The sequence below is a fragment of the Betta splendens genome, chromosome 4, assembly GCF_900634795.4.
Source record: "Betta splendens chromosome 4, fBetSpl5.4, whole genome shotgun sequence".
Classification (NCBI taxonomy): domain Eukaryota; kingdom Metazoa; phylum Chordata; class Actinopteri; order Anabantiformes; family Osphronemidae; genus Betta; species Betta splendens.
In genome coordinates, this window is record NC_040884.2 from 24,428,014 (window position 1) to 24,453,454 (window position 25,441).

Genomic DNA, 25,441 nt, shown 5'->3' on the forward strand with positions numbered 1-25,441 from the left:
ATGAATTTCTCGATTTATGTGTTCCTATACTATGTCTAAACCCTCCACCATTATCATCACATTCATTCATTCATTCAGTTGTCTCTCATGGTTGTGAAAGTAGACATTTATTTTCAAAACAGACTTCACATACAATAAATAAATTAAATTGCAATATTCAAACACGGCTATGCAAACAATTTCAAATTGATCTTCATGAGGAGTTGAGACTGGGGCCTGTTGTAAAAGCCGTCAGGCCCCATTTCAAACTGTGTCTCCAGCTACACAAACAAATATAAATCTGTAATGCTGTGTCACAATAGTATGAGGTACACTGAAACTATCCATTTCCACACTAATACAGTACATTTAGGACTGTAAATTATAGTAAACCATAAAGATGCTGAGCAGAAAATTGAATTAAAAAAAGTTTTTATGGTTCAGTGGAACAGAAATCATATTTACCATGGAGACTGTAATACTGTAGCTGTTGGTGATGCTCACTCACTGGGGGAGGCCTGTGTGTGTGTGTGTGTGTGTGTGTGTGTGTGTGTGTGTGTGTGTGTGTGTGTGTGTGTGTGTGTGTGTGTGTGTGTGTGTGTGTGTGTGTGTGTGTGTGCGCTCAGGTGTGAGACACAGGCAGGGAGGTCATGGCGTGGGTTGGCAGCAGCGGTTGAAACATTGATGGAGGGGAGTGTACTGTGGGCACACACAAAGCACCGCAGTCATTACACTAAGTCACAGCAACACTACTTGTTGCTATAGCAACAACAAACTTCTGATTTGTTTTTGTATTATAGAAAAGTTACTTATTATTGAAATGATTCAAGAAATAATTGTATATCTGTGTATATATGTGTATTAAAATGTACACATCAGATGAGGAACAGCATGTTTTTTAATAAATGCAAATACAGGAATTTGTGATTTCCCGTAAAAAGTAAATACTGTTAGTAATAATAGTACTGATCTGGTGCTCACTGTCTATGAAGGAGTGTAGTGCAGACAGCATGGACCCCTCCGGGCCCCCGTAGGCCGTGTACTGCAGCTCCTCTGAGGTCGGGGTGGGCTGAGGCAGGCGGCTGGGCTGCAGCGAGGTCATGGAGGTGCCGGAGGTGTGGTTGGGGCTCACGTGCTTTTTGTGACGAGCTCGGCAGTTCTGGAACCAGACCTGAGTTAACAAGGCAAACACGGGAAATTACATGCAGAGTAAGAAGTACTCCAGTGTCACAAAGCTGCAGCCGTGCGGCCTACGTTTCTTATCCTCTCTGTCAAAACATTTAACAACTGTGGTCCCTAAAACTCACCAAATGTATTTACCAATAAACACATGACCACATTTAACACGTGTGTTCATATGTGCCTTTAGTTTGGTTGTTACCAGTTGCTATATGCAGATTTTCTCCCAGTAGAGTTTTGGTTCTGGCCCATTCTCAACCCTGTACCAGTCCAGCCCAACCTCCACGTTGCTGCACTGACCTGTATGACTCTTCGACTGAGGCCCGTCTGCTCCGCCAGCTTCTGCAGCGTCTGAGCGTCTGGGTTGTTGTCCTGAGCGAACTGGGCCTGCATCACCTGAGAGCACACAGGTGAATGACTTCACTAACAGCCAAGTTTTCCTTCTTTACATAAAACAACAATGTGAAATTTTAATATTATGGATTAACAAAGACATTTTTGTTCAGAAAAGCTGAAGGAGAGAAAAGATAAAACATCTCTATGGTTTGGTGACACTATGCACACGTTAGTGTTTGCTGGTAAAAATGAAAATGAATTTTGTATTTGTCAAATTTCTAACGATTTATTATACAACAAATGCATCGAGATATCAGTGTTTTCACATAATCTTTGGCCAATACTTAATAAATCAATTATTCAGAATATGATCCCTGGTTGTCAGCCCACTGTGCGAAAAATCCGTAATATTCAGTAATATTTCAGTCAATGTTTCAATTCAAAATCAGGATTTCACTTCCGCTCCCAGACTTCGCTAACATATTTGACCTCGTCTAACAGTAATGCTGGGTATAATTGTGGATGCTGGACATGAACCTGCAGCTGGTCGGCTGTGAAGCTGGTCCGGGCTCTCTTGGAGGGTTTCGGCTGGTTAATCTCCTGCTCAGTGGGTACAGCCCCCTTCATATTAACACTGCTCCCTGCAACAAAGAGCCACGTCTCCAGTTAAAGCGTCTTACGTGAGCACAGGAACCACAGCACATTTTAGTTCATATTTAGTTCATATTTCCAGAAGGAAATGTATCTTTTTATTTAATAAATACAGCGTAAATGTTCAATTTATATTTAGTAGTTTCTGGTGATTTACGTCCTCGTACAATGAAACGATTTAGCGTCTGTGCTTAAATGTGTGTTTTTTAAAAATAAAATAATGATGTGAACATCTGCTCACCTTTTTCCACGGCCCGTTTGAGGTTGTCCAGCATGCAGTCGTAGTGGACCTTGCAGAGCACCTTGTCCTCCACCAGCGCGAACTCCTCCCCGGTGGACAGCTGCCTCTTGCAGGAGAAGCAGGCGAAGCAGGCCAGGTGATAGACGTTGCCCTTCGCCCGACGGACCCAGTCTGTGGAGTGGATGTTCCGGCCGCAGCACGCGCACCAGGTGCCGTATCTTCTGCAGGTGGAGGTCAGGGTGAGTCAGGGAGCTATTGGCAGCAGTCAACTGTCCTTTCGGGATTTTGAAGACTGACGTTATAAAACACGTTATTTTTGGATTATTCGGCGGTTTTAGGCCAAAAATGATTGGCTTACTTTTTATACAGACGTTTTAACAACAATTTAAAAACAGTGGAATTTGTATTAAAAAATAAAATAAAATAAAAGGATTGCTCTAAATTAGCAAGATAATAAAAAAGGTAGTCTTAATTCTCCATTAATGATAAAATAATAATATTTACCGGTAATAATGTATCGATCAGTTTTGAGGAGCATTCATCTTTCCAACAAAAAGAGATTCATCTGAAACGATGATGACTTTACTGACCGTCGGGTGATTATAAACATTTTTATAAACATCAGAGATCTCCCCTAAAAATCGAAGAATATCTTATGAATGTAAGTTTATTTAATTTTTTTTTTGTTTCCGATATGTCTGGTGGTAATTATGTTTAGCTGTCTTTTTGCATTTCGTTTCAGTAACTTTGATTTTCGTTTGACCGGCGCGAGCTCGAATCGACTGACGTACCGAAAATAATCCAGTTTGCAGAAAACCTCCTTTTCTTTGATGTAGCAACTGGTGTGGCTGCCAAGCGAAGTCTGGCACACGCTGCACGAGAGACAGCGCACATGCCAGCACAAGTCGTTAACCTAAAGCAGAGATATGATGAATTAGCTGAAGTCAGCTCAGACTGAAGCCTCACAAACCGCAGGAATTCAGACCCAAACAACAATAAAAGAATTCAAAACGCTCAAAAACTTCCATGAAATATTACCTACAAGCTGTTTACCTTTAATAAGTATTTATCCATAATTTCCTCGTTGCAGCTCGCGCACACGGTTCTGCCTAACAGAGGCGCAGACGCCATCGCCTGCAGCGACGAGCCGTCTTCATCCAAAACCTCCACCGCTGCGCCCTGAAGGGACCAGACCTGCGGTTAGAAAATGACGCGCGGGGACGCGTCCACGTCGCACCTTCACCGCCACACGAGTTCACCTGCAGGCGAACGAACACACCGAACTGGCAACGTAACGTACTAAATCAAGCCATTCGGTCTCTGCTTATGGCGCCCTAATTCAAACGCGCTCGCTTTATAAGTGGGTTTGTAGTTAAAAATCCTAAAACAGAAAAAAGAACTCCTTTTAAAATCAAATAGGGTTTAAACATTGTGATATTTGCACACACTCCAGCTCCGCAGCTTAAAGCGTTTAAAAGTTTCTCCGTCCGGACTCCGCACGTTTCCTGTGGAATAATTCATCTTAGAGCTACAGAGTTGGTCCGACAGCCTACCATTATGTCCCTCCTGTCCTCTGCGCACTTGCCTAGCAGCTCCTCGTCCCCTTTGCAATCTTCGCACATGACGACGAGCTACAGCGGGAAGAGGATGTCGCCGTGTCAGACTGTGGCAGCTGCCTTAAATGCCCCCTGCTCCTTCCCATAAATATCATGCCTTTCACTTTTCACCATGACAACGGAGGCGATTACCGGAATGACATTTAAAAGAGAAGGAGAGTCATTACTTACAAAAACAGACAACACTTGAACTAACGCTTATCCTATGTGCATTATGTTCTTCAGATCTGCATTTGTGATTCAGCGAGTGCTCGCGTCGTGCGTGCGCGTGTGCGCGCGTGCTCCGGCGAAACCCAAACACGCCAATTTCGCGTGTCAATCAAAAAAACAGCGCGAGGTCTCAAGGAAAAGGGGTTTGATTTATTTAATAACAGCAATTAAAAGGCTAAGTTCGCCACAAACGTCTACCCGGGGCAACCAAAAGGTGAAGAGGTCTCATTAACTACTTGAGTTTTAATTGCAGAATTTGGGGAGGGGTAATTTTCTTCGACATTTCTTCAAATTGTGAAAATACTGAGCTGCCAGCGTGTGGAAGGACGGCTCTAATAACAGACTGAAGCCCACTCTGATTTAATTGTCCAAGCAATTTGGACTAATATTTAATCTCCGCTGCGCTCTGGCTATAAACCGACTCCCACGTTAACCTGCTGGGAGGACCTAAAAGTCAGTTTCTCGCTGTTCCTCACTCACCTCATCGTTGGACAGCAGAGACTCGCTTTCGTTCTCGCTCACAATGCAGCACTCAACTTTCACTTCACTCTTCCAGCGCATGTCTGCGTCCAGGTGCAGCCAGAGTGCGTCCGCTCCAGAGTCAAAGCGCTCCTCCGCCGCTCCTTTTTGTCCCCCGGGACACCTCCGCGCGCCTCTGTGCCCTGAGCTGTGACTAGAGGGCGGATCATAATTCATATTTCTCCTCCTCGGCTGCGCCTCCCACAAGCTCGTTGTGTGGTTCTGTGCAGGACCTGAGAAACGCCAGTGTGGCTCACTTTTATTCTTGTGGATAATTTCAGTTGAATTGAGTTCATCTGAGTTGGAATATGTGCCCATCATTTAACATTCACAAGCAATATAAACTGTTTTAATGGACTGACTCTGAAGAGAAAGTGTAATCCTGAGCTACTTTACTTTAATTGTTTTAACACTTTCTGATTATTATCTTGTGCCGTTCTGAGGGTAGTGTTGTGCTGTTCCACTACACCTGTCTGAGAGGCCTTACACACTTTGATCTACTTAAATGGCATATTATTATTATTATTATTATTATTATTATTATTATTATTATTATTATTATTATTATTATTATTATTATTATTATTATTATTATTATTATTATTATTATTGTTGTTGTTGTTGTTGTTGTTGTTGTTGTTGTTGTTGTTGTTATTATTCAATCTGAAATATAGATGTATGTGTCTGATGTAAGTAATATTAAGTTCATTTAGTTGATTGCTGGACAACATCGTATTCTAATTCAACTTTTCCTGATGGAAATACACACATGAACAACAACTGCATCAAATACATTACAATTGTGAGTCATCATACAACTGCAACTGTAAAAAAATTGCAATTCTATGGAAATGTGCTACATCAGTACATTTAATTTGCGATTTGATGCCTTCTGCATCTTCAGCTGCATCATGCTACGTTGCATAGTATAGACAATAAAGCAGTTATATGCAAGTTATATGCAAATTAGTTCAACTTCCAATGCAAGCAACAACTGGCAGGAAAGAGTGTTGATCTGAGAGGCAGCACAGATACTTCAGGTACATTAGAAAATGATTAAAAGGTTCTTGTTTTGCCTTTTCTCTGTGTGTGTGCGTGTGTTGTTGTTCTTGTTGTTGTTTTGGTTTTCGCTCATGCAGTCCTGTTCATCATGACACACACAGCCCAACATTAGTTCCTGTCCTCTGCTGTTTTGATGGGATCACAGTCTGACCTGCACCAGCATGAGTCTGGATGCATATCGCACCATCTCTGAGGGATAAAGGAGTTAGCGTGCCTGCATTGAGATGTTTCCAGTTCCAGCAGGTGGGCATGAATGGCCTTTATCAGAATAAACATCTCAAACATTACATACTGCAGAGCAGCCTGTAAGAAACACTGTAAGCTAAGCTAAGCTAAGAAAGAAAAGGTCAGCTGTTCGATTTAGCCACCGTGTTTCTGTTTAATATAAATTCTGTTGATAGTCTGCACCACGGCAGCAGGTTTTTATGCTCTGTCAAATCCCTGACACAAGTCGAGATGTTGGGAAAGATATAAATCAGAGTGTAGCAGTTGCATGTTTTTATTTTCAGCGCTGCACGGATGACTTCGTAAAGGTTTTGTGCGATGTGAACCAGACAAAAACAAAAAGTCCCATCCATCAACATACTTGCAAACTTGTTCTGCTGCTTCATGTTTGTGTGTCAGGGCGCTGCGCTATATACAGCATCACTTATAGAGACCTGTGATCAAATTATACAGTAGGTCTGTCATTATTATGGCATCCAAGGAACGTTAAGCGTTATGCAACTAAATAATAACTAAAACTAATAGTGCTGCGTTGCTGAGAATATCTGTCTTCAACTGAAAAAGTTTTGCTACAATTAACACCATGATGGAATATGATGGTAATGAGTGTTAGCAATATGCAGAAGGTACTGAACAGCACACCTGTAACACATGGTCCACTTCATCACATCTGTATAGTCCATATCAGTGACTTACTGTCTTATGTAACAAGAGTACACACGAGTACACAAGTACACAAACAAAATGTGTAAACCTACTCATTAATGACGGGGTGAGTCCACCGGTTTGTATGTTTCATTCGTATACGAGGAAGGGTCGACATCCGAATCGCCATCACCCACAAAGTCTTTGAAAGACAAAGCTGGACTTCCACAATGGCAGAATATTTGAGGTTGTCTTATACAATCGGAATGTTGTGTGAGATGATGCAAATGCACAACATCTGGGGCAGCGTGAGCCCGTGAAAGTTGCTTTAAGGAGACAGGCAGCGTGCCTAAATACAGCGAGTAGCAGGATGTGGGAATCTCTCACTAACAGAAGTGATGATAGTTGGTCCCCAGCAGCCTTGTCCTAATTTGCTACTTCCACGTGGACCTTTGCTTTCTTTGGGGGCTGCAACCACTCATTTATTTCATTGAAATCAGTCACTGGGGTGGTTTACAATTGACACAACGAGTTTGGCGTGACCTTTTCTCCTTGCTGTAAATGGGCACTCATTGAATCTGAAGGGGAAGGTGGGGTGCGAGAGAAGGGAAGGGTGGTGGCGGTGGTGGTGGGGCTGGGGGCAGAAGGAGGGAGGAAGGGGTGAGGGTGTGGGGGGGGGGGATCGTCTGGGGGCCGATGGGGGATTGGGTGGAAATCACAGCAGTGAAAATGGCAGTGCAGTGAAAGAGGGGCCTGATTGCATTGGGACAGCATGTGAGAGTGAGCAGCATGCTCAGCCCAATCAGAGCGACATAAGGAAAAAGTGCTCTTATCAGCCAGTAATGGCCCACTTGACAATCATGCAGGCACAAAACTGCTCTATTTAACACTGATTGCAAAAGCTGCTGCCCCCCCCCATCTCACAACTGCATGACTCCCCGAGATCGCCCTGCCGCCTCCCAGCGCAGCGCTAACACCCTTTCCTGAATGGAATTTATAATCACCCTCTTCCACCTCTATGCTAATTGTTATTTTAAGCATTATTTAGTAGTGGTGAAATGCCGGCCTTGATGACGGTGTTTATTGTGAACGCCGAGGGCACAGCCATCTCCATTCCAGGAGTGTTTGAACAGGTAGCGCTCCGTCTCTTCTACTGTACCTGGCTGCTCACGGCTGCCGACCGTAAAGGAGCTCTGCGAAGCGAAAACCATTTCAAAACACTCGCTGTCTGCTTTAATTAAACAACATTTATGTTTTTATGTGTGTTTTATTTGCCTTTACATTATGGCCAAGAAGAGTTCAACTTAAAACAAATACATACTTCATTTTCTCATGGTCTCAGTATTAACACCTTTAATTTGACAGCCACACTAGTAAATATTAATATGCCCTGTAAATGTTTCCTCTACACACCTGCCTCCCATTTGTTTTTGCCTTTCCCTCCTCCATCATAACTCCTTCTTGGCTTTTCCTCATTGTTGCAGCGTGGTGCTACGCGTCGGCTTCCTGGTGTGGAACAGGAGGAAATCCTGCGATGCAGAGATGCTGGTGAGTGTGGACGGGCCCAGACACCTCGGACCCACCTGTAGTCTTAGTGTTGTCGCTTTTATTGGTAAAAACAGAAAAATATATTACAAATAAATTTATTAGCAAAGATGCTGTTTTCTCCACTTTGCTTATATTTTTTAAATTCACATCAAAACCTGTTCAACTAAACAAATAAAATGTGGTTTATTATTAAGAGCAAAGTCACAGTCAAAATGAACTGTATCTGTTTTATTGAAACACTATGATTTCAGCATTAAATAATCACTACAGACACTGTACATTCTATATATATATATATATATATATATATACATATATATATATATATATATATATATATATATATATATACATATATATATATATATATATAGTATATAGTATATATATATATATATATAGTAGACACATATATATACACACACATATATATAGATATATATATATATATATATATATATATATATATATATATATATATATATGACACTGCTCTTACAGAACTTAATATATATAATATATATTAATATAATATAATAATAATATATAATATATACTCTACTAATATATATGTTTTTTTTAGTGTCATGAATTTTTCAATGGTTTTGGTTTTAAGTCATGCTCTCATTTATATTACTTGAGGCAGTGGCAGTCGGTGGTGTGTTTGGGTGGAGGCTCTGAGGTCCAGTCCTGCTGCTCATATGTCACAGTGCCCCTTGACAACAAAGAACAGAAGTCCACTAAGGCTGCACAACCCAGTGGACTCTGGGCACTGTGGTGAAAAGTCTGGAACGTGTGCAGCCTGGAAAACAACCTGTTCTACGGTCAATTATCATTTCACTGTGGATGATCACTTTATGCTGTACAGTAACTTTACTACTGGGTCCTGCAGTGATCTGTGGTACTTCACTTGCATTAATAATCTAAAGATTTGAACTGTAACTGCTTCAAGTTACATATTCATGCCAAAATCTTTCTTAGTGTCTGGGCAGCAAATAAAACAAAGCCACCTGTGTGGAGCATTGTGCTGTGACAGAGGCACGGCTCCCCTCACTGGTCAGTGGTGGCACTGAGAAGCCGGTTTGTGTAAAGTCCTTCAGAATTAAAAAAAATAATTAAAAAAATGGTGCTACACAACACAAAGAGAAACTAGAAGACAAGGATGCAACACTTTTATCAGTCATAAATATAGAAGATCAATATCTGACCAAGTTGCCGTTCATCCACTAGGGGGCGACAGAGGATCTGCAATCGCCCGCTGGTTCTGTTCATCTGTTTTCTGAGGTGAGAGCAGTGATGTTGTCATTGTGCTCATTGTGCTGTAACTGTCACCTATTGAATCATCTCTAACCACCTACTGGACCCGTGATTGAGCAATTGGAAGTAATTATGGACTGTTAGTTTTATATTAAGTTTGATGATACCTACACAATGACAACATATACTGTACACACGTAAAGTATTCTGCATAGCTTATTACACTAAGAACAAATGTAAAGCCCCTTTTGTCCATTAACACTGTGTCTCATTGTACAGCACCATAAAGTTGATTTAACAGAATATATCAAGTAAAGAAAAGTGGAACATACAGTATGCATGTAAGATTTTACATATACATGTACCTTGTTTGCCAACAAAACATTAAAAAGCAGTCATTAATACAAATCTTAACTCTTGACACCTATGAATCTTAAGTAGGAGTTTAAATGTAGCACACAATATGAGGCTGTTAAATTAGGGGCAATATTTGAATATTTCTTTTCAGCTTGTTTAAAGTTCAAAATTTATTTTAAAAAAAAATCTGCTACATCTATCTTTGTGCTCTCTCTCTCTCTCTCGCTCTGTGTCTCTGTACTGTAAGTGAAACCGAGTTTTGTTGAAAGCATTGTCACGTGATCTCCCATGGCAACCAGTGTGTGTCATCAGTTGTGCTCTAGGACGAGTGCAGCCTCAGTCCGACTCAGCTCCGTATTTACTGCTCCGCTGCTTAAATTTACTTTCCATCTGTTCTGTTGTCTTCCAGCGACTCCACGGCTTTTCTTACCTGAGACATCTGAGGGTGACTTTAAAGACGGTGTCAGCTGAAAACCATGAGTTACCTCAACCCAGGGTAGGTTCACTGAGGTTTTTTATGCTCAAGAGTGGTACTTTTAAGAGTTTTAGTCAAACTGTATAAAACTACTTTCAGTTTGCAGATGTAACAGTGCTACATGACGGTCAAAGATGTGCTTTACTGGTTTGTATTACCTCATTTAAAATGTATTTAAATATTATTATTGGAGTTACTGGAATCTGATCAGCCCATTTACTTATAGATTCTACAAGATAAAAGTACTTTATATAGATGAATATGATGAAGTAAAATGCCTCACTCAACACAAATGACACCTACGGTATATTGTACTAATAAATAAATGAAATTCTTTTACTTAGTCAACTTTACTGGAGCTATAATATTATGAGAAGACTGCATCAATGACTGATTCTGATATATGATAAAATTCTGCTGTGAAACTTACAAATGCAAAAAGAGGTAGAGTGATTCGCATTCTTACATGTCAAGCTCTGTACTTCAATACACCTTTTAATTATGTAAATTTAATAGCTTTAATGACTTCAACTTCATTTACCACAATAAAGCCATGTTATTTGATTTCAAAGACACGCAGAAACATGTGCCACACGGTCCATTTTGTGTGGATCATATCCCAAATCATTCACCTTAAATAGAAATGGGTCTGGTACCTTAGGGGTTAAATACAAACTTAACTGTAAACAATAGTAAAGAGCTTGTGAGGAGAAGAAGATCCAGAAGCACAGATTGTAGTAAGATTAAACCTACATATGTCTGAGCCACGTCTGATTCAGAGAAAGTCATTAAGGATGTTAAATTAACAATTCAACCATTTGCACCTCAAAATTTAAAGTCAAAGCCAAAGAGCAAGTGAGACTAACACCGGTGCAGAGAGAGGGGGCAGACAGGGTTAAGTGTGGCCCTGTGTGTAATCAAACACCAGTAACGGGCCCTATAGTTATAGGATCCCCTTGCCTCTGATACAAACACTGGAGGAAATCAAATCTCCGTTGGAAAAAAAGCCGCTTTCAGATGAAGTGAGCTGTGGACGACCTGATATCTTGTAAATGAGGACAACAAACAAACAAACACGGTGTTGTTCCACAGTAAAGCATTTGATTAAGATTCTGGCCCTCAGTTAACTGTAATTACAAGCGTTGCTCCCAGACGGTGAAACGGGGCTCTGTCTATGACCACCGTGAGTGAATGTCCGGTGTTGTTTCCGCAGACTCATCTCAGCCTACAACAGTCTGACAGACAAGCATCTCACTGGCTACTTCAGCAACACGCGCATCCGGAGGCACCTGCAGCGAGCCGGGCTGGTACGTCGGCCGCGCCGCCGCTGCGACGCCGCGGCGCGGCCGCCGTACTGAGGCTGCTGTTGTGTTTAGATCACCAGGAGTGGACGCATCGTCCCGGACAGAGAGTACAGGCACAAGCTGATCCAGAGAGCCCACCAGAGGCACGTCCGGGAATGCCTGGCCCAGGCCATTTTCCACAAGGTGCTGGAGATGGAGGTGGGAGCAGAACCACGAGCACGTCAGCTCACGCGTGCCCCCCCTCACACCGTAACCGATGCTTTTTGCTGTGTCGCTCCCATGCAGCGGGTGCATCAGATAGAGATCAAAAGGAAACTGGAGGAGTTCACAAGGAAGGAGAAGGTCCACCGGATCAAGGTGCATCATCCTGCTTCACTGCAAGTGACACCCATAGAGTCGCATAGTATGATCTGAAGCCACGTGATTGGTCTTGTTTGGAAGGTGGAGCGCTCGAAGAGATATGAGGAGGACATCATCCGCATGCTGTCCCCACGGCCCCCAACCGGCACCAGGGACACCCGAAAGCAGCACTCCGGGCCGGAGGGGGAGCATTCAGAGTCCTCTGAGTCGGTGAGTGACACAACCCCCCCGGTGGCACCACTGTATGGAGCTGGTGCTGACTCACGGTCTTAATGTTTTGATGAACTCGAGCCAGTCGGAGTTCTCTGCGTTGCTCCAGGTGATGAGCTGCGTCTGTCTGCGGCGCTAATCGTTATCCGCTGCCATGTTTACACTGATGCTTCAGTCTGGAGAGCTGTTTGCTCTGCGTGCAGATCGCAGGGTTTAAGTGAAGTAGAGGGATTAGATTCATGTTATCTTTAAAAAAAAAAGGAAAGTAAGTCCTTGATGCCAGTGTAAATAAAGCTCGTAATCCTCTTCTGGATCTGTGTGTTTACACTGTAAGATCCGTCGCACTGAAGCCTGCGAGCATCTCACATTTCAGCAGGTTTAGACTCGATTGAGATACAGCAAGGGAGCTGTGTTGGCAGGAACCAGGCTACTGGGAACCCGGATAATGATCGATGTAAAGACTGTCACTTATAATTAGATGATACCAAAGAAGTTGATCCTAATGTTGAGGTTTGAATATTCCATGAAATCCGGATGCTGACTGTTTTGAGTCGTGTGCGCTTCAGCCGGGATCTTCTCGACCCAACACGGCTCCAGGGAAGATGCAGAGACCCGTGCGTCTGAAGCCCATCCACAGCACCAGCACCACCGCCTCACACAGACGCAGCACTCCCTACAGACGCCTCCATTCTTCCAACGACCACGACCGCCTGTTCAGCTACGCGGTGAGCAGTCGCGCGCGTGTTTTCTACACTGCAAATAACAGCTGGTACCCACAGACAGCTTCTCACCAGCGGGACTTCCCTCGCAGGTGGACAGGGAGTCCAGCAGGCGTCTGACCGCGCTGGAGGCTTCTCACGGCATCTCGCCTTACTGCCTCCCAGTCATCAACAACTTTGTCACCCCAGTGCCTCCGGCCACGAAGAGGAAGGACAGGGGGCTGAAGGTGACGCCCAGCGGGACCCTCCGAGGCCGCAGACTGCGTCCTACCACCGTCTTCACTGAAGCTGACCTCAACGAGGTCTTTGGCTTGTTTCACCTCGCATACAGTATATTTCCAGGATGTGCACTGTGTTTGTTTCATCTGTGTATCTACACGTTGCCAACCTGGTATTTCAGGACCCCCTTGTTGTGAGGAGCTCTGTGCAGCAGAGCAGAGTGAGTGTGAACATGATGTACTATGGCAAGGCAGTGCACCTCTCCCACGACCTGACGGACATGAGGGACGAGGTCAAGGTGTTCCAGCAGCACTGCGGGGGGGAGAACCTGTGTGTGTATAAGGGCAGGCTCCATGAGGGAGGTCAGTGATGCACTCTGGGTGTTTGTTTGTTTTATTCAAGAGTATAGATTAGATTTTAAAAATCTTCCTTTCAGAGTCTTTCCAGTTCATTTCCAGGCGCCATCGAGGTTTCCCCTTCAGCTTGACCTTCTACCTGAACGGGCTGCAGGTAGAACGTCTGAGCTCCTGCTGTGAGTTCAAACACAGGAACGGCTCCAGACTCGGCGGCAAGAACGGACACTTCGGCTTCTCCAGCGTAGACGGGGCCTCGCCCTGCTACAGGTAGCGTCTCCACATTATGGCTTCAACTAAATACCAAATACTAGGTGATACGATGCCAAGAGAAAAAAACAAAACACTACTCTACAACACTGTGCAGGTGCATAATAGCAATGGGGCTGGACAAAAAGCCAATACCTCCACCAAAGAGAGTCAAAGAGGAGTCAGTGAGCAGCCCCAAAGAGCCTCCTGACATGGAGGCAGAGATGGCTGCAGAGGACTCCCATTCAGACGGAGAAACCAGCCAGCAACAGGAGACTCAAGCCAAGGAGGAAACGGCAGCTGAGGACAAAGTCAGAAACGGTATGATGACTGTGTCAGTGGCAAATTCAACACGAGTACCAAGTATCTCAAATGATTTGCACCTTTACACTAAGATTACGAAGAAGACTTTGAAGCAGAAGATGAGGGCCCTGCAGAGGAGCCAGAGGTAAAGGAGGAGAGGTCTCCATCTCCAACCAGTGAGGCTGAGAAGCAGGTGAAAGAGACAGACAGCACCGACACAGAGGATGACGACAACGATGGTGAGAGCATCCACAGTTGTACACACACTTCTGGTTATGCATGAAGTACGCTGAAATGTCAACTCATATAACGGGTTAATTTGACACCTTGCTCGGCTGAGCAATAGATAAGATGCTGACATTTTTATACCTATATTATATTTTTATACTGTAGCTAAACAAAAAATATTTATTTATTAATTCTCTATACATGTTGCTCACATTTTTGGATATTACTACTATATATATATTCTAAAATGCTTCATTTTTTTGTACAGAAGACTTAAAGTCTCATTCAAGATCCAGCTCCTCAAGCAGCAGCCAAGAAGAGAGTGATGCTGAAGACACAGAAGACTCCAACAAGGACGAAACAGCAGAACAACCTGAGATCGATCAAGAAGAAACCAATGAAGATGATCCAGAAGCAGACAATGCAGAGGATCCAGAAGCAGACAATGAAGATGATCCAGAAGCAGACAATGAAGCGGATCCAGAGACAGATGTTGCTCCATCAGATGAACCAAATGCAGGAGAAGCTGCTGCCACTGAGGAGGAGTCCACTGTGGCTAAAGACTCTGATTTACTGGACAGCGCTGCAGACAGCACAGAGATCGACATCTCTGACACCAGCGTCCCTTCAGGCAACGAGAACAAACAGAGTGACGCCACCTCGGGGGAGAAGGAGGCTGAAATAACGGTAGATGAGAACAAACAGGAGGAGGAACAGGAGAGGAGTGAGTATGAGTCAGCAGACACAGCTGTGGAGCTTTCACCTGAGTGAAGATCAGTCCATCTTGTATGGAGGTTTTTCCACTATTATCACAACCAGTCCATCTGTCAGAAGGAGCCTCCATAGGTTTGTACTGTACACAGCTTCAGTAATTTACTGTAGTAACATGACTTCATTTAATAGTGGAAAAATGACTTTTGTGGCATTGGTTTTATTACTGTGCATGTGTATATCTGTGCATGTTATTATATTATGTTAAAGTGGTTTAGATGTCGAGCTAAGAATGTTGTACAATAAATCAACATTTCCGAACAAAGAGGGAAAAACCTTCAGGGGGTAGAACTGCAATCAGGAAAAAAGAGGATGTAAAAATAGCGGTGAACACTTAAAATTCAAGTATTTCAAAAGCACAAAGTCTGAACAGTGAAGAGCTACTGAATATTTATAGATACGCATGCAAATCTTTTGCATTACAAGCAGCTTGTTTGCTTCTATCACTGGCTGTGCCAATAAAACACATAAAATATATTTAGATTCATTACACATGACTTTACATCTGTGCTTCAGTCCAGTTTGCACAAAGTGTCAGTGCCAGAGTTAAGCTTTGTGTTTGTGTGTGTGTATTTGTGTGTGTGTGTGTGTGTGTGTTTTACGAACAGTAAAAGTCTTTTACTGTTCGTTTCATTTTTATTTTGCATGTTGTGCTGCATCCAGAAAGAATAAAGACTTTATTTTGTTTTGTGACCTTTGTTTCTTTATTGTCTTATATTCCTGTACTATACACGCTGACGTATTCATTCCATCTCAATGTGCATTGCAGTGAGTGGCTTCTCAGTTACTGGATGTGGATAACTGCATGTGTCATGTCTCTTTCTCTTTTCAAAGCCAAATCTGTGCAGGAGAAGCTGGCAGAAGCTATATTTAGAGAGTCCCGGTGCAGCTCTGAGCCAGAACTGAGCGACATCACCGACACAACTGAGGAAGAGGAAGAGGCTGCAGACAAAGGTCACAAGCAGGACAATAAGGCTACGAGGGCTTCACTGTCAGTGAAGTAATAGAAAGTATTTCCAATTAATCAGCTTGGCTTTCCCATTACAGAGGATGAAGACACTGAAGAGGAAACTAAATCTGAAAAAAGTGTTATTGGTGAAGCTGAAGAGCTTCAAGAGCAAGAAGAGATGTGTAAGCAAAACAATGAGGAAGAGGGTGAAATAGAAAAAGACACCCATGAAATAGAGGAAAACACTGAGAAGGACGAAACAGAGCATGAAGCAGAAGAAGAGGATGCGTCAGAGGACGTAGGTGCTGATGCTGCAGCTGAGGAAAATATGAATGAAGATGAGAAAACTTCAGAAGCTCTGGAAGATGCTGATGCTGATGCTGCGCAAGAAGCTGACAAAGCAGAGGATGAAAGTGTAGAGGCAGAGGAGCAGGGTGACACGCAGCCTGAGGAAAAAGACGAAGGGGCAGAAAGCAGCCAGGAGGATGAATCATCAGTACCAGAGATGAATGAAACAACAGACGAGGCAGATAATGCTGAGGCGGAGGCAGCAACAACACAGAGCGAGACTGAGGAGATGAAAGCAGGGCCCTCAGACGGCCAAGAGGCCCTCGACTCCGAAGAGGCTCCAGGAACCGACGCAGAGGAGGCGCAGCAGGTCGAGAGCGAGGACACAGCTGAAGCTTCAGAAGCAGAAATCACAGAAGATAATTTAAGCAGCTCATCATCAGTGAGCGGAGAGACCATGGTGGAGAAAAATGCAAATTTAAGCGTGGACGGGGAACAGGACGAGGGCAATAATGATGAAACCGAAGATGAGAAAGCAGAAGAAGTGCCGGCAGTCGAGGCTGAAAAGGACGCGAATGAGATGGAAGAAGAGCAGGCTGACAAATGCGTGGAAGCAGATGATGAGGCAACGAGGGAGAAAACGGAGGAGGAAAGTACTGAAGAGGAAAAAGCCAATGAGGGAGAGGACAATGAGACAGGTATCGCTAAGGGGGATGGAACCGAGCCAGAGGAAACGATAGAAGGTGAGGAACATCCTGCAAGCAATGATCCGGAGCCAGAGGAAGAAGCTAATGAAGAGCCTGCTGAGAATATGGCTGCTGAAGAAGTGGCAGGTGATGGAGCCGATGAAAAAGAGGAGAGTGAAAGTGTCCCCAAAGAAAATGACGAGAAGGAACCTGAAACACAAGAAGCTGATGAGACTAACGAGGATGAGGAGGAGGAAGCTCAGCATGTTGCTAATGAGGACGTGGGCGATGAAGACAAAGCTGAACAAAGTGAATTGGTGATAAATGTTGATGAAGACTCAGAAGCAAGAGAAAAAAATGATAATATAGGAGAAGAAGATGAGAAGGAACCTGAAGCACAAGAAGCTAATGAAACTAATGAGGATGAGGAGAAAGCTCAGCATGTTGCTAATGAGGACGTGGGCGATGAAGACAAAGCTGAACAAAGTGAATCGGTGAAAAATGATGATGAAGACTCAGAAGAAAAAGAAATAACTGATAATGTAGGCGAGGAGGATAAGGAGGAACCTGAAGCACAAGAAGCTGATGAGACTAATGAGGATGAGGAGGAAGCGCAGCATGTTGCTGATGAGGACGCGGGCGATGAAGGCACAGCTGAACAGAGTGAGTCAGTAAAAGATGGAGACGCAGGCGCAGAAGAGAAAGAAGTGACTGATGAGGCTGAAGAGGAAGAAACAGAGGTGAATGAAGAAGTGGAGAAAAGTGCAGATGACGTGGATGTGCCTAATGAAACGTCAGAGGACGCTGGCAGTGACGCAGGTGAGACCACAATGACGGAGGATCCCGACGCCACGAAGGCTGAAGACAGAGGCGACAAAGACGGAGCAAACGGAGAAGTAGATGCAGGAAATGGAGAAATGTCTACTCAGGAGGAGGAGGCGGAGGGTCCAAAAGAAGACAACGATGGCCTGGAACCAGCGGAGCAGACAGACGATGTCGAGGAGCCTACTGAGGAGGAAGAGAAAGAGGGAGAGGGAGAGGGAGAGGGAGAGGAAGAGGAGGAGGAGGAGGAGGAGGAGGAGGAAGAGGGAGAGGAGGAGGAGGAAGAGGAAGAGGAGAGCCCAGAGGCAGAAACTGCAGAACCTGGAAATGAGGCTGAAAACCACGAGGACCCCGACATGGACCCGGCTCCTGATGCAGATGTGGTGGAGAGTGAGGACAACGGCACAGAGAATCAAGACGAACCTGCTGAACAGAGTACAGAGCTGGAGGAGGAACCTCCACCTGATGAGGCCAACGCTGACGGAGGAGACAGAGGAGACGGAGGAGCGCAGCAGGAGGAGAGCATCAGCGAGGCGGCCGATGCAGCGCCGTCCGAGCAGGCAGAGGCCTCCGCAGCTGGAGATGCTGATGCTGATGCAGGCGACGCAGGCGCTAACGACGGCGCGGGCGCTAACGACGACGCGGGGGCTAACGACGACCAACAGCCTGCGGAGGAAGAGGCCGGCGGAGAGGTGGAGGAGGCCAGCAGAGCCTCTGAGGAGGGGGCGAGTGTGCTGCAGGCGCCGGTGGAGAGCGAGGCCGCAGGCGACAGCGCTGCGACGGACCAGGACGACCCCCACGCCCTGGCGACAGAGGACGGCACAGATCTGGTGACAAACTGGGTGGCCGCACACCAAAGCGCAAAGCTTTTCCAGACGTTTGTCGAACCTTTGGAGGACTTGAAGGAGGAGGCCTCAGGCCCCGATGAAAATGCAGACGAGGAGGAAACCAAAGGTGAGGAGGCAGGTCCCGAGAGCAATGAGGCTGAGGGTGGGGGGCAGGAGGAGGAGGAAACGGAGGGGAAGGAGTCCAGTGGACTTGATGGGAGGTCAGAAGGCCACAGCGGAGGCACGGCGTCTCCTCAGGAGACACAGACCAACACCGAGGTGGAAAGTTTTGCAGACGGCCGTCATTCATCAGCGAGTGTGGCAGAGATGCACACAGGAGAGGATGCGACTGATGATGGTCCAGGCTTGAGCGAGGCACAGACGGACACTGGGGAGACGACAGATGCCCCGCCCTCCAACGCAGAGGACGGTGACGCCACCAGTCCTGCTGCACCCACGGACAGCGAGGAGGCGCAGGCAGAGACGGCGACAGAAGTAACCGATTTGACAACGTCCCGGTCGGAGGACGGAAGCCAAGCCGAGTCCCTGCAGGGGGAGATCCAAGCCCAACCCCCCGGCGGGAGCTTGGAGGGAGAAGAAGGAGAGCAGTCAGCTGATCAGTAACGACCGACACGCAGCTTCTAGTGACAAAACTTCGCTTGGTCGCAGTTCATACACTGCTGAACACTGAGAAACTGGCACCGAGATGGGAGATGTTTCTGAAGGCAAGTCATAAATGCTAAGAATAGGATTTCCTGTAAAAACGAGGCTACCTGAACGACACGTGACTAGAAGATCAGCACGAGGCCTTTAGCAGCGTTCAGATCAGGTGGAGCAGAATAAAGGCTCACGTGAACACAACCCAGTTTTTATTTTCACATGAATAGGTCTTCAAAACCACTGCACAACATGTTTACAATAGATGATATCGTGCTACTGTCGGTACTGTGACAAAGAGGCATGGTTCATGGGCGGTATCAGGTAAAGCTGCTGCCACCTATTACCTGCAACCAGATCCTCACAAATGACTCAATAATTCATAGTTGCCGTGGACCCACAGCTTGGTCGGCCCCTCTGATTTTACATTTCCACTGAAGGGGCACGAGGAAGTCAGGTTTGATCCCGCGTGGACGTTATTAGTTTACACCACAGCGTTCACAGTTACATGAGGACGTGTCAAATGTGATCTATGGTGGTTGCTGCTGACGCTACCTCCCCCTAAAAACAGCAGCTCGCTCATTTCTACTGGCTGCTCGCCTGTTTGTGGAGCTTCACCCATTCATTTGATATTCACTGCCTGAACACTTGTATTATATGACCATTCAAAACTATAAAAACTATCAGATGGATGCAGTCGTGCCTTTGTGCTTTTTTCGTAACAGTATGTGCACGCAGTTTGCATAAAGACATAAACAGCACAAATATATCTAGTGGAACAAAAGGTTCCCAATGTATTCACAAAAATATGCTAACTGTGATTATATGCAGACGGTTAGTTGCTGTCCTCAAAGCTTCCGCTGCTGCTGAAAAACGAGCAGAGCCTCACGGTGCTCATGGGATCAGAAACGTATCCTGAAAGGAGATAAAGAGCGATCAACGGACTGTTTGTTGCTCTGTTCCCCATAGTTGCGTCAACTCTGCACACGCACCGTTGCGATCGATGGGCGAGAACTGCATGTTTCTCCGCAGCTCCTCCAGCGAGAGGCCTCCGGACGCTCGACGGCGCTCGCTGAAAAGACGCAGAATAATTAATCAACCGCAAAACTGCACAAGTCCCAGAACACGCGCTTCTTGGTTTACACGGCCCCAAAGCAGATCCGCCGGAGAGTCTGATACCACAAGACATTCAATATGTGACGTTGGCTCTCACTTTCTCTGCAGGAGAGCTGTATACAAAATTGATGATCGCTTTGAGGGCTTTATTCAGCGCAGGAAAAGCGATGTCAAACTCTAAAATATGAGTCAGACCTGGAGCTTATGGTCGAGACCTGCTTGTCCGTGTGGGTCACTGTTACCAGGCTGCTGTCACTCACGCTGTGCTGCGGCTCAGAACCAGGCGTCTAATGGAGGCCTTCTCCTCAATCAAAATGCCATGCATGTTTTATTGAATTTGCTTTTGTTTCCTGTTCGGTATCCAGGCAACTCCACGTCTTCCAGTTGCCTAACTAGTCTGGCATAACAATTGTCTGGGGGAGGTTTTGTCTACGAGTCCAGACACGATGTCTGTGGAATTCTTCTTCTTTCGTGAAGTGTCTGCTGAAAAACAACCTGTTGGCTCTGTGGGAGCTATTTGTTGTTTCCACCTACTGAGGAGTGAACCATTCTCGCTCTCATTCCTGCACGTCTCTGAGGAGATGCCTCGGTTCCCTCACCTCTGAGTCCAGAACGCGTAGGCGCGGGTGTTGAGCGCGTACTCCAGCTCGAAGCGGGACCGAAGGGCGGCGACGTGGCTCCGACCGGGTCCTCCCCTCCCCAGCAGGCAGTCGGAGGACGAGGAGGGCGACAGGGAGCCGCTGCTGTTACTGGAGGCCGGGGACATCAGCTGTCGCACACACCAACAGAGTAGTCACACATGCCGCACACGCAGCGAGAACCCTTAACGAGGGGCGCACGACCCACCTCCACGTTGCACAAGCATTCTTCCAGGTTGGAGACCACTTCAGAGAACTGTGGTCTGTCCTGAAACAGCCAGAGAAAGGGTTTGTGTGTGTATCACCTGAAGGTGGACTAATAACAAGATGGAAGAGTCCAAAGTAATGGACCACACACCACACGGTCCAATGAGAGTAGCTGTGGCGTCGGCTATTGTTGGCCAGCGTGTTACTGGCAGTGGTTCAGGTTAAATATTAAAGGCGGTGAAGCCTGCTCGTTTACCTCTGGGCACGAGTTCCAGCCTCTCATCAGCAGGGCCGATATGGGTTTGGGGATGGAGTTGCCGATCGGAGGCCGGATGTGATGGTAGGCCATGTCTGCTGCTGCTGCAGCTGGAGACAGGGCACATTTAGGCTGCTTCTAAAAGGCTGCAGCGTTTGGTGATTGTCAGCAGCATTAGCGTTAGCATTAGCATTAGCAAAACACTATTACTGTGGTGCCTACGCAGCTTCATACAGCTTCTACCCATTAAGTTCAGGCCCAACTAGATGTTGGTTCTTCCTCATGAAATTCACACCGGCGGCTTTCTTCTCCGTTCTCTGTTTGAACTCTTCTGCATTTGCTCAGCGATCGATGTTTAAGCCTGTGACCAAAGTGCGAGACATACCTGGTTTTAGGTGAGCGAAGGGAATTTCTCCAGTCAGGAGCTCCCACAGACAGAGGGCGTAGCTGAACATGTCGGCCTTCACTGAGTAGCGGGTGCACTGGGTGAACACCTCAGGAGCCATCCAGCGCAGGTTCTACACACACACACACACACACACACACACACACACACACACACACACACACACACACACACACACACACACACACACACACACACACACAAAGATGTTTCAAGATATTAAGACACATGCACACAGGAGATGAGGCCCAATTACTGACTTAAACACTGCAGTCCAGCAAGTGTAAGTAGTTCCTCACAACAGGCAATTCCCAAGAGATATAACACACTTAACACCAAACTGCAGGCCAAGCACTCTGTTCAGCGATGAGTCAGCACATTCGCACAAAGTCTGGATGAAGGCACTTTTTTATCTGGTGGGGAATTGATGGCAGGTGCCAGCAGAGGCTGTGGTTTAAGCTTCAACACAGAAACAGCTCAGACACGAATGCAGAGCGGAGGCGATTTTTGCTCAGACTGACAGAATTAAATCAAAAAACAATTAGCCCATCATTCTTAATTAAGTAAAAATACAAATGGACAACTACATCATGAAAGGATTTAGTTTATGGGATCATCAAAACACACAACACACAAACCCCAGGTTGCTTGGTCATGTTATCTTCATCCACCGACTGTAGAAATCTGGATTCTGCAGAGAAAAGGTTTTCTAGTTTTCTTTCATTTTTTCCATTCGTAAACCTTTTAAGTCCTGCCATTGTTACCATGGACGTATGAGACGATGCGTGTGCCGTACCTCCAAAGTCGGCCACCACAGCGTGTCCGTCCTCGTACAGCAGGATGTTGTGGCTGGAAGGAAGGCGTTAATAATTGCAGTGATGACAGTTGTTTCAGTCTGTCAATAGTGTGAAGGCAGATGTGAGATCAGCGCGTCGCCCACCAGTTGAGGTCTCTGTGGATGATGGGCTGGGTGAGGTTGTGCAGGTAATCCATGCCCTTGGCCACATCAATGGCGATGATGAGCTTGGACTGCAGGTCAATAAGCCTGTTGATCGGCACATCATTAAAGCAGCAGCCACTTAGCGGCGGATCGATGGCCTCTGCCAATCACACACAGCACTTTACACAGATCGATGAGGCAGTCTATAAAGACGGCACCTGGCCACACAGTTAGCAGAACACTTCACGGGGATCGATGATGATCCCGGCTAAGGGGACGTTTTCAAGGAGGATAATGAGACCTGAACGAGACGACTGGGATGCGCCAGCATGTGTAAAGCAGAGGAGCTCCCTGTAGGTCCCACAGGTGGGTTCAGTCTGGGCCCACGTTTTTAACGCTTTCATATGATATGTTAGAATGTCCTGTTCTCGTACAGTACATTTGGATTCTGAGCGGTGTGCGATTCTTCACCTCTTCTGCTCGTGCAGCAGGGAGAAGAGGGACCCTCCAGAGATGTACTGGGTGACTATGGCGAACTGGCTGGGGTCGTCCAGACACGCGCCCACGAAGTGGATGATGCAGGGGTGGTTGAGGCGACACAGGATGGAGACCTCTCTGCAGAACATGTCCACGTCCGACTTGGAGCAATACGTGTTGGCCCGGTAGCTACGCGGCGGAGAGAGAGGACCGAGTCACCGGAGCAGGAGGCTCAGGTCCACCACAGGATGGATCGGACAGGTTAGGACACGTACCGCTTTATGGCCACGATCTTATTCCGGCACTTGCCTTTATAGACCTTCCCAAAGGAGCCTGGGTGTTAAACGCACATCGTTATCTGGATCAAACTGGTTTTGGAAGCTGGACAGAAAGAAAAAGTTCGGGCCAAGGTACCTGAGCCGATGATTTCATCAAACTCCAGTTCAGACAGCTGCAGGTGGAAGTGGGACGGGAGGCTGGCCCTGAGCAGGAGAACCTCAGTTTTCTCTAAAGACACACACACAGTCACCTAAATGCCGGCTTTGATCCAGTGACGTCACGGTGCACTATAAATGTGGCTGATATGCTTGTCGTTCACAGTGAACAACGTGTGGACAGACAATTACTGAATGCTACGCAAAGTCTGAACTGAAAGCGGTTCCTGATGACTGACTGCTCTCCTCAGCATCCGAGCAGCAGCCCTTGGCAACAGACAGGGTGTCATGTCAGCTCTCAGTGGGGTGTGAGAAAAATCTGGGCTTCATTCCACTTCACTACCTTTCGTCATGCTTTTGATCTTTCCCAGCGGAGATGGGACAGACACGTAGGAACCATCTGTGGGGGAGGAGGTATGATCAGGCCCACTGATGCGAGCGGGCGTTTGCTCCAGGTAATGGCTCAGTATGGGCCCACTCACCACCTCCTGGCTGGGAGTACTCATTGCACGGGGAGTCGTCCGGCCGCGTGTAGTGCTTCAGCAGCGTGACGATGGCATCGTGACCTGGAATCACAGGGGCACGTCAGGCTTGCTGTTGCTGAGCTCATAATCAGGCCAACGCACCTTTTTCGTAGGCCCACATGAGGCAGGTCTGCTCCTCCTTCTCTCCGCTGGACCTGCTCGGGTCGCAGGCCACCAGGTTCATGTCTGCGCCGCTGTCCAGCAAGAACTGCACCAGGCGGATGTGTCCGTGGAAGCAGGCGCTGTGCAGAGCTGGACAGAGTCACAGCAGGTCGGGTCAAAGTCACAGTGTGTGTGTGTGTGTGTGTGTGTGTGTGTGCGTGTGTGTGTGTGTGTGTGCGTGTGTGTGTGCGTGTGTGCGTGTGTGTGTGCGTGTGTGCGTGTGTGTGTGTGCGTGTGTGTGTGCGTGTGTGCGTGCGTGCGTGTGTGCGTGCGTGTGTGTATGTGTGTGTGTGTGTGTGCATGTGTGTGCGTGTGTGTGTGCGTGCGTGTGTGCATGTGTGTGTGCGTGTGTGTGTGTGCATGTGGTGGTGGTGTGTGGTGTGTGTGTGGTGTGGTGTGCGTGTGTGTGTGCATGTGTGTGTGTGTGTGGTGTGTGTGTGTGGTGTGCGTGTGCGTGCGTGTGGTTGTGTGTGTGCGTGCGTGTGCATGTGTGGTGTGTGTGTGTGTGCGTGGTGTGTGTATGTGTGTGTGTGTGTGTGTGTGTGGTGTGTGTGCGTGGCGTGGTGTGTGTGTGTGTGTGTGTGTGTGGGTGCGTGTGGGTGGTGTTGTGTGTGTGTGCGTGGTGTGTGTGTGTGTGTGTGTGTGTGTGTGCGTGCGTGTGTGCATGTGTGTGCGTGCGTGCGTGTGTGCGTGTGCATGTGCGTGTGTGTGCATGTGTGTGCGTGCGTGTGTGTGTGTGTGTGTGTGCGTGTGTGTGTGTGCGTGTGTGTGTGTGTGTGTGTGTGCATGTGTGTGCGTGTGTGTGCGTGTGTGTGCGTGCGTGCGTGCGTGCGTGCGAGCGTGCATGTGTGTGCATGTGTGTGCGTGCGTGTGTGTGTGCGTGTGTGTGTGCGTGCGTGTGTGTGCGTGTGTGTGTGTAGGACCTGTGTGTCCGTCTCTGCCCTGGTGGTTGATGCTCATCGCGTTCTGGCCCAGCAGGAATTTCACCATCTCCAGGTCTTTCCCGTAGGTGCAGGCGCTGAGAGGCAGACAATGC

At 46.6% G+C, this 25,441-nt stretch overlaps 3 protein-coding genes across 8 annotated transcripts in view; 1 reads left to right on the forward strand and 2 right to left on the reverse strand.

Moving 5' to 3' along the window:
- Positions 1-91: 91 nt before the first annotated feature.
- On the reverse strand, positions 92-4,882 carry LOC114853906 (LIM/homeobox protein Lhx8). Of its 4 annotated transcripts, none has more exons than XM_029147802.3 (9): positions 4,693-4,882; positions 3,940-4,017; positions 3,440-3,565; positions 3,178-3,299; positions 2,387-2,607; positions 2,032-2,135; positions 1,459-1,554; positions 961-1,138; positions 92-678 (listed from the first exon to the last, which is right to left on the reverse strand). In XM_029147802.3, exons 1-9 carry the CDS (start codon positions 4,771-4,773, stop codon positions 602-604), a joined length of 1,083 nt encoding a protein of 360 aa, XP_029003635.1. In that variant the 5' UTR covers positions 4,774-4,882; the 3' UTR covers positions 92-601. The 4 variants fall into 4 exon arrangements, with proteins under 4 accessions (XP_029003635.1, XP_029003634.1, XP_029003637.1 ...); XM_029147801.3 differs by having other exon boundaries at positions 961-1,150; XM_029147804.3 differs by lacking the exon at positions 4,693-4,882 and adding an exon at positions 4,174-4,683 and having other exon boundaries at positions 961-1,150.
- erich3 (glutamate-rich 3) lies at positions 2,508-19,691 on the forward strand. Of its 2 annotated transcripts, XM_029147785.3 has the most exons (17): positions 2,508-2,625; positions 8,148-8,211; positions 8,854-9,495; positions 10,235-10,321; positions 11,514-11,607; positions 11,677-11,802; positions 11,890-11,961; positions 12,046-12,174; positions 12,741-12,899; positions 12,986-13,195; positions 13,294-13,474; positions 13,549-13,735; positions 13,833-14,035; positions 14,110-14,256; positions 14,514-14,969; positions 15,851-15,970; positions 16,064-19,691. In XM_029147785.3, exons 4-17 carry the CDS (start codon positions 10,302-10,304, stop codon positions 19,210-19,212), a joined length of 5,253 nt encoding a protein of 1,750 aa, XP_029003618.1. In that variant the 5' UTR covers positions 2,508-2,625; positions 8,148-8,211; positions 8,854-9,495; positions 10,235-10,301; the 3' UTR covers positions 19,213-19,691. The 2 variants fall into 2 exon arrangements, with proteins under 2 accessions (XP_029003618.1, XP_040926356.1); XM_041070422.2 differs by lacking the exons at positions 2,508-2,625; positions 8,148-8,211; positions 8,854-9,495 and having other exon boundaries at positions 10,123-10,321; positions 14,122-14,256.
- Positions 19,441-25,441, reverse strand: part of tnni3k (TNNI3 interacting kinase) — an 8,045-nt gene continuing 2,044 nt past the window's right edge. For both annotated transcript variants that reach the window (XM_029147792.2, XM_055508514.1), the window contains 16 exons: positions 25,329-25,423; positions 24,346-24,495; positions 24,202-24,285; positions 24,063-24,119; positions 23,700-23,792; positions 23,561-23,618; positions 23,280-23,474; positions 22,809-22,913; positions 22,665-22,717; positions 22,507-22,559; positions 21,848-21,980; positions 21,463-21,572; positions 21,208-21,267; positions 20,961-21,130; positions 20,238-20,317; positions 19,441-20,160 (listed from right to left, as the gene is read on the reverse strand). In XM_029147792.2, coding sequence (XP_029003625.1) covers positions 20,081-20,160; positions 20,238-20,317; positions 20,961-21,130; positions 21,208-21,267; positions 21,463-21,572; positions 21,848-21,980; positions 22,507-22,559; positions 22,665-22,717; positions 22,809-22,913; positions 23,280-23,474; positions 23,561-23,618; positions 23,700-23,792; positions 24,063-24,119; positions 24,202-24,285; positions 24,346-24,495; positions 25,329-25,423 — 1,576 coding nt within the window. In that variant the 3' untranslated portion in view covers positions 19,441-20,080. The remainder of the gene's footprint in view (positions 20,161-20,237; positions 20,318-20,960; positions 21,131-21,207; positions 21,268-21,462; positions 21,573-21,847; positions 21,981-22,506; positions 22,560-22,664; positions 22,718-22,808; positions 22,914-23,279; positions 23,475-23,560; positions 23,619-23,699; positions 23,793-24,062; positions 24,120-24,201; positions 24,286-24,345; positions 24,496-25,328; positions 25,424-25,441) is intronic.

What these genes read in the sequence shown, in the direction of transcription:
- LOC114853906 (XM_029147801.3), bottom strand. Translation starts at nt 4,773, where the DNA reads ATGCGCTGGAAGAGTGAAGTGAAAGTTGAGTGCTGCATTGTGAGCGAG. An exon ending in CAAACGGGCCGTGGAAAAAG is followed by an intron (nt 2,136 to 2,386) that starts GTGAGCAGATGT and finishes TCTTTGTTGCAG; the next exon opens with GGAGCAGTGTTAATATGAAG. An exon ending in ACTACACTCCTTCATAGACA is followed by an intron (nt 679 to 960) that starts GTGAGCACCAGA and finishes GTGTGCCCACAG; the next exon opens with TACACTCCCCTCCATCAATG.
- erich3 (XM_029147785.3), top strand. Translation starts at nt 10,302, where the DNA reads ATGAGTTACCTCAACCCAGG. An exon ending in CTGAAGCTGACCTCAACGAG is followed by an intron (nt 13,196 to 13,293) that starts GTCTTTGGCTTG and finishes CTGGTATTTCAG; the next exon opens with GACCCCCTTGTTGTGAGGAG. An exon ending in AGAGGATGACGACAACGATG is followed by an intron (nt 14,257 to 14,513) that starts GTGAGAGCATCC and finishes TTTTTTGTACAG; the next exon opens with AAGACTTAAAGTCTCATTCA.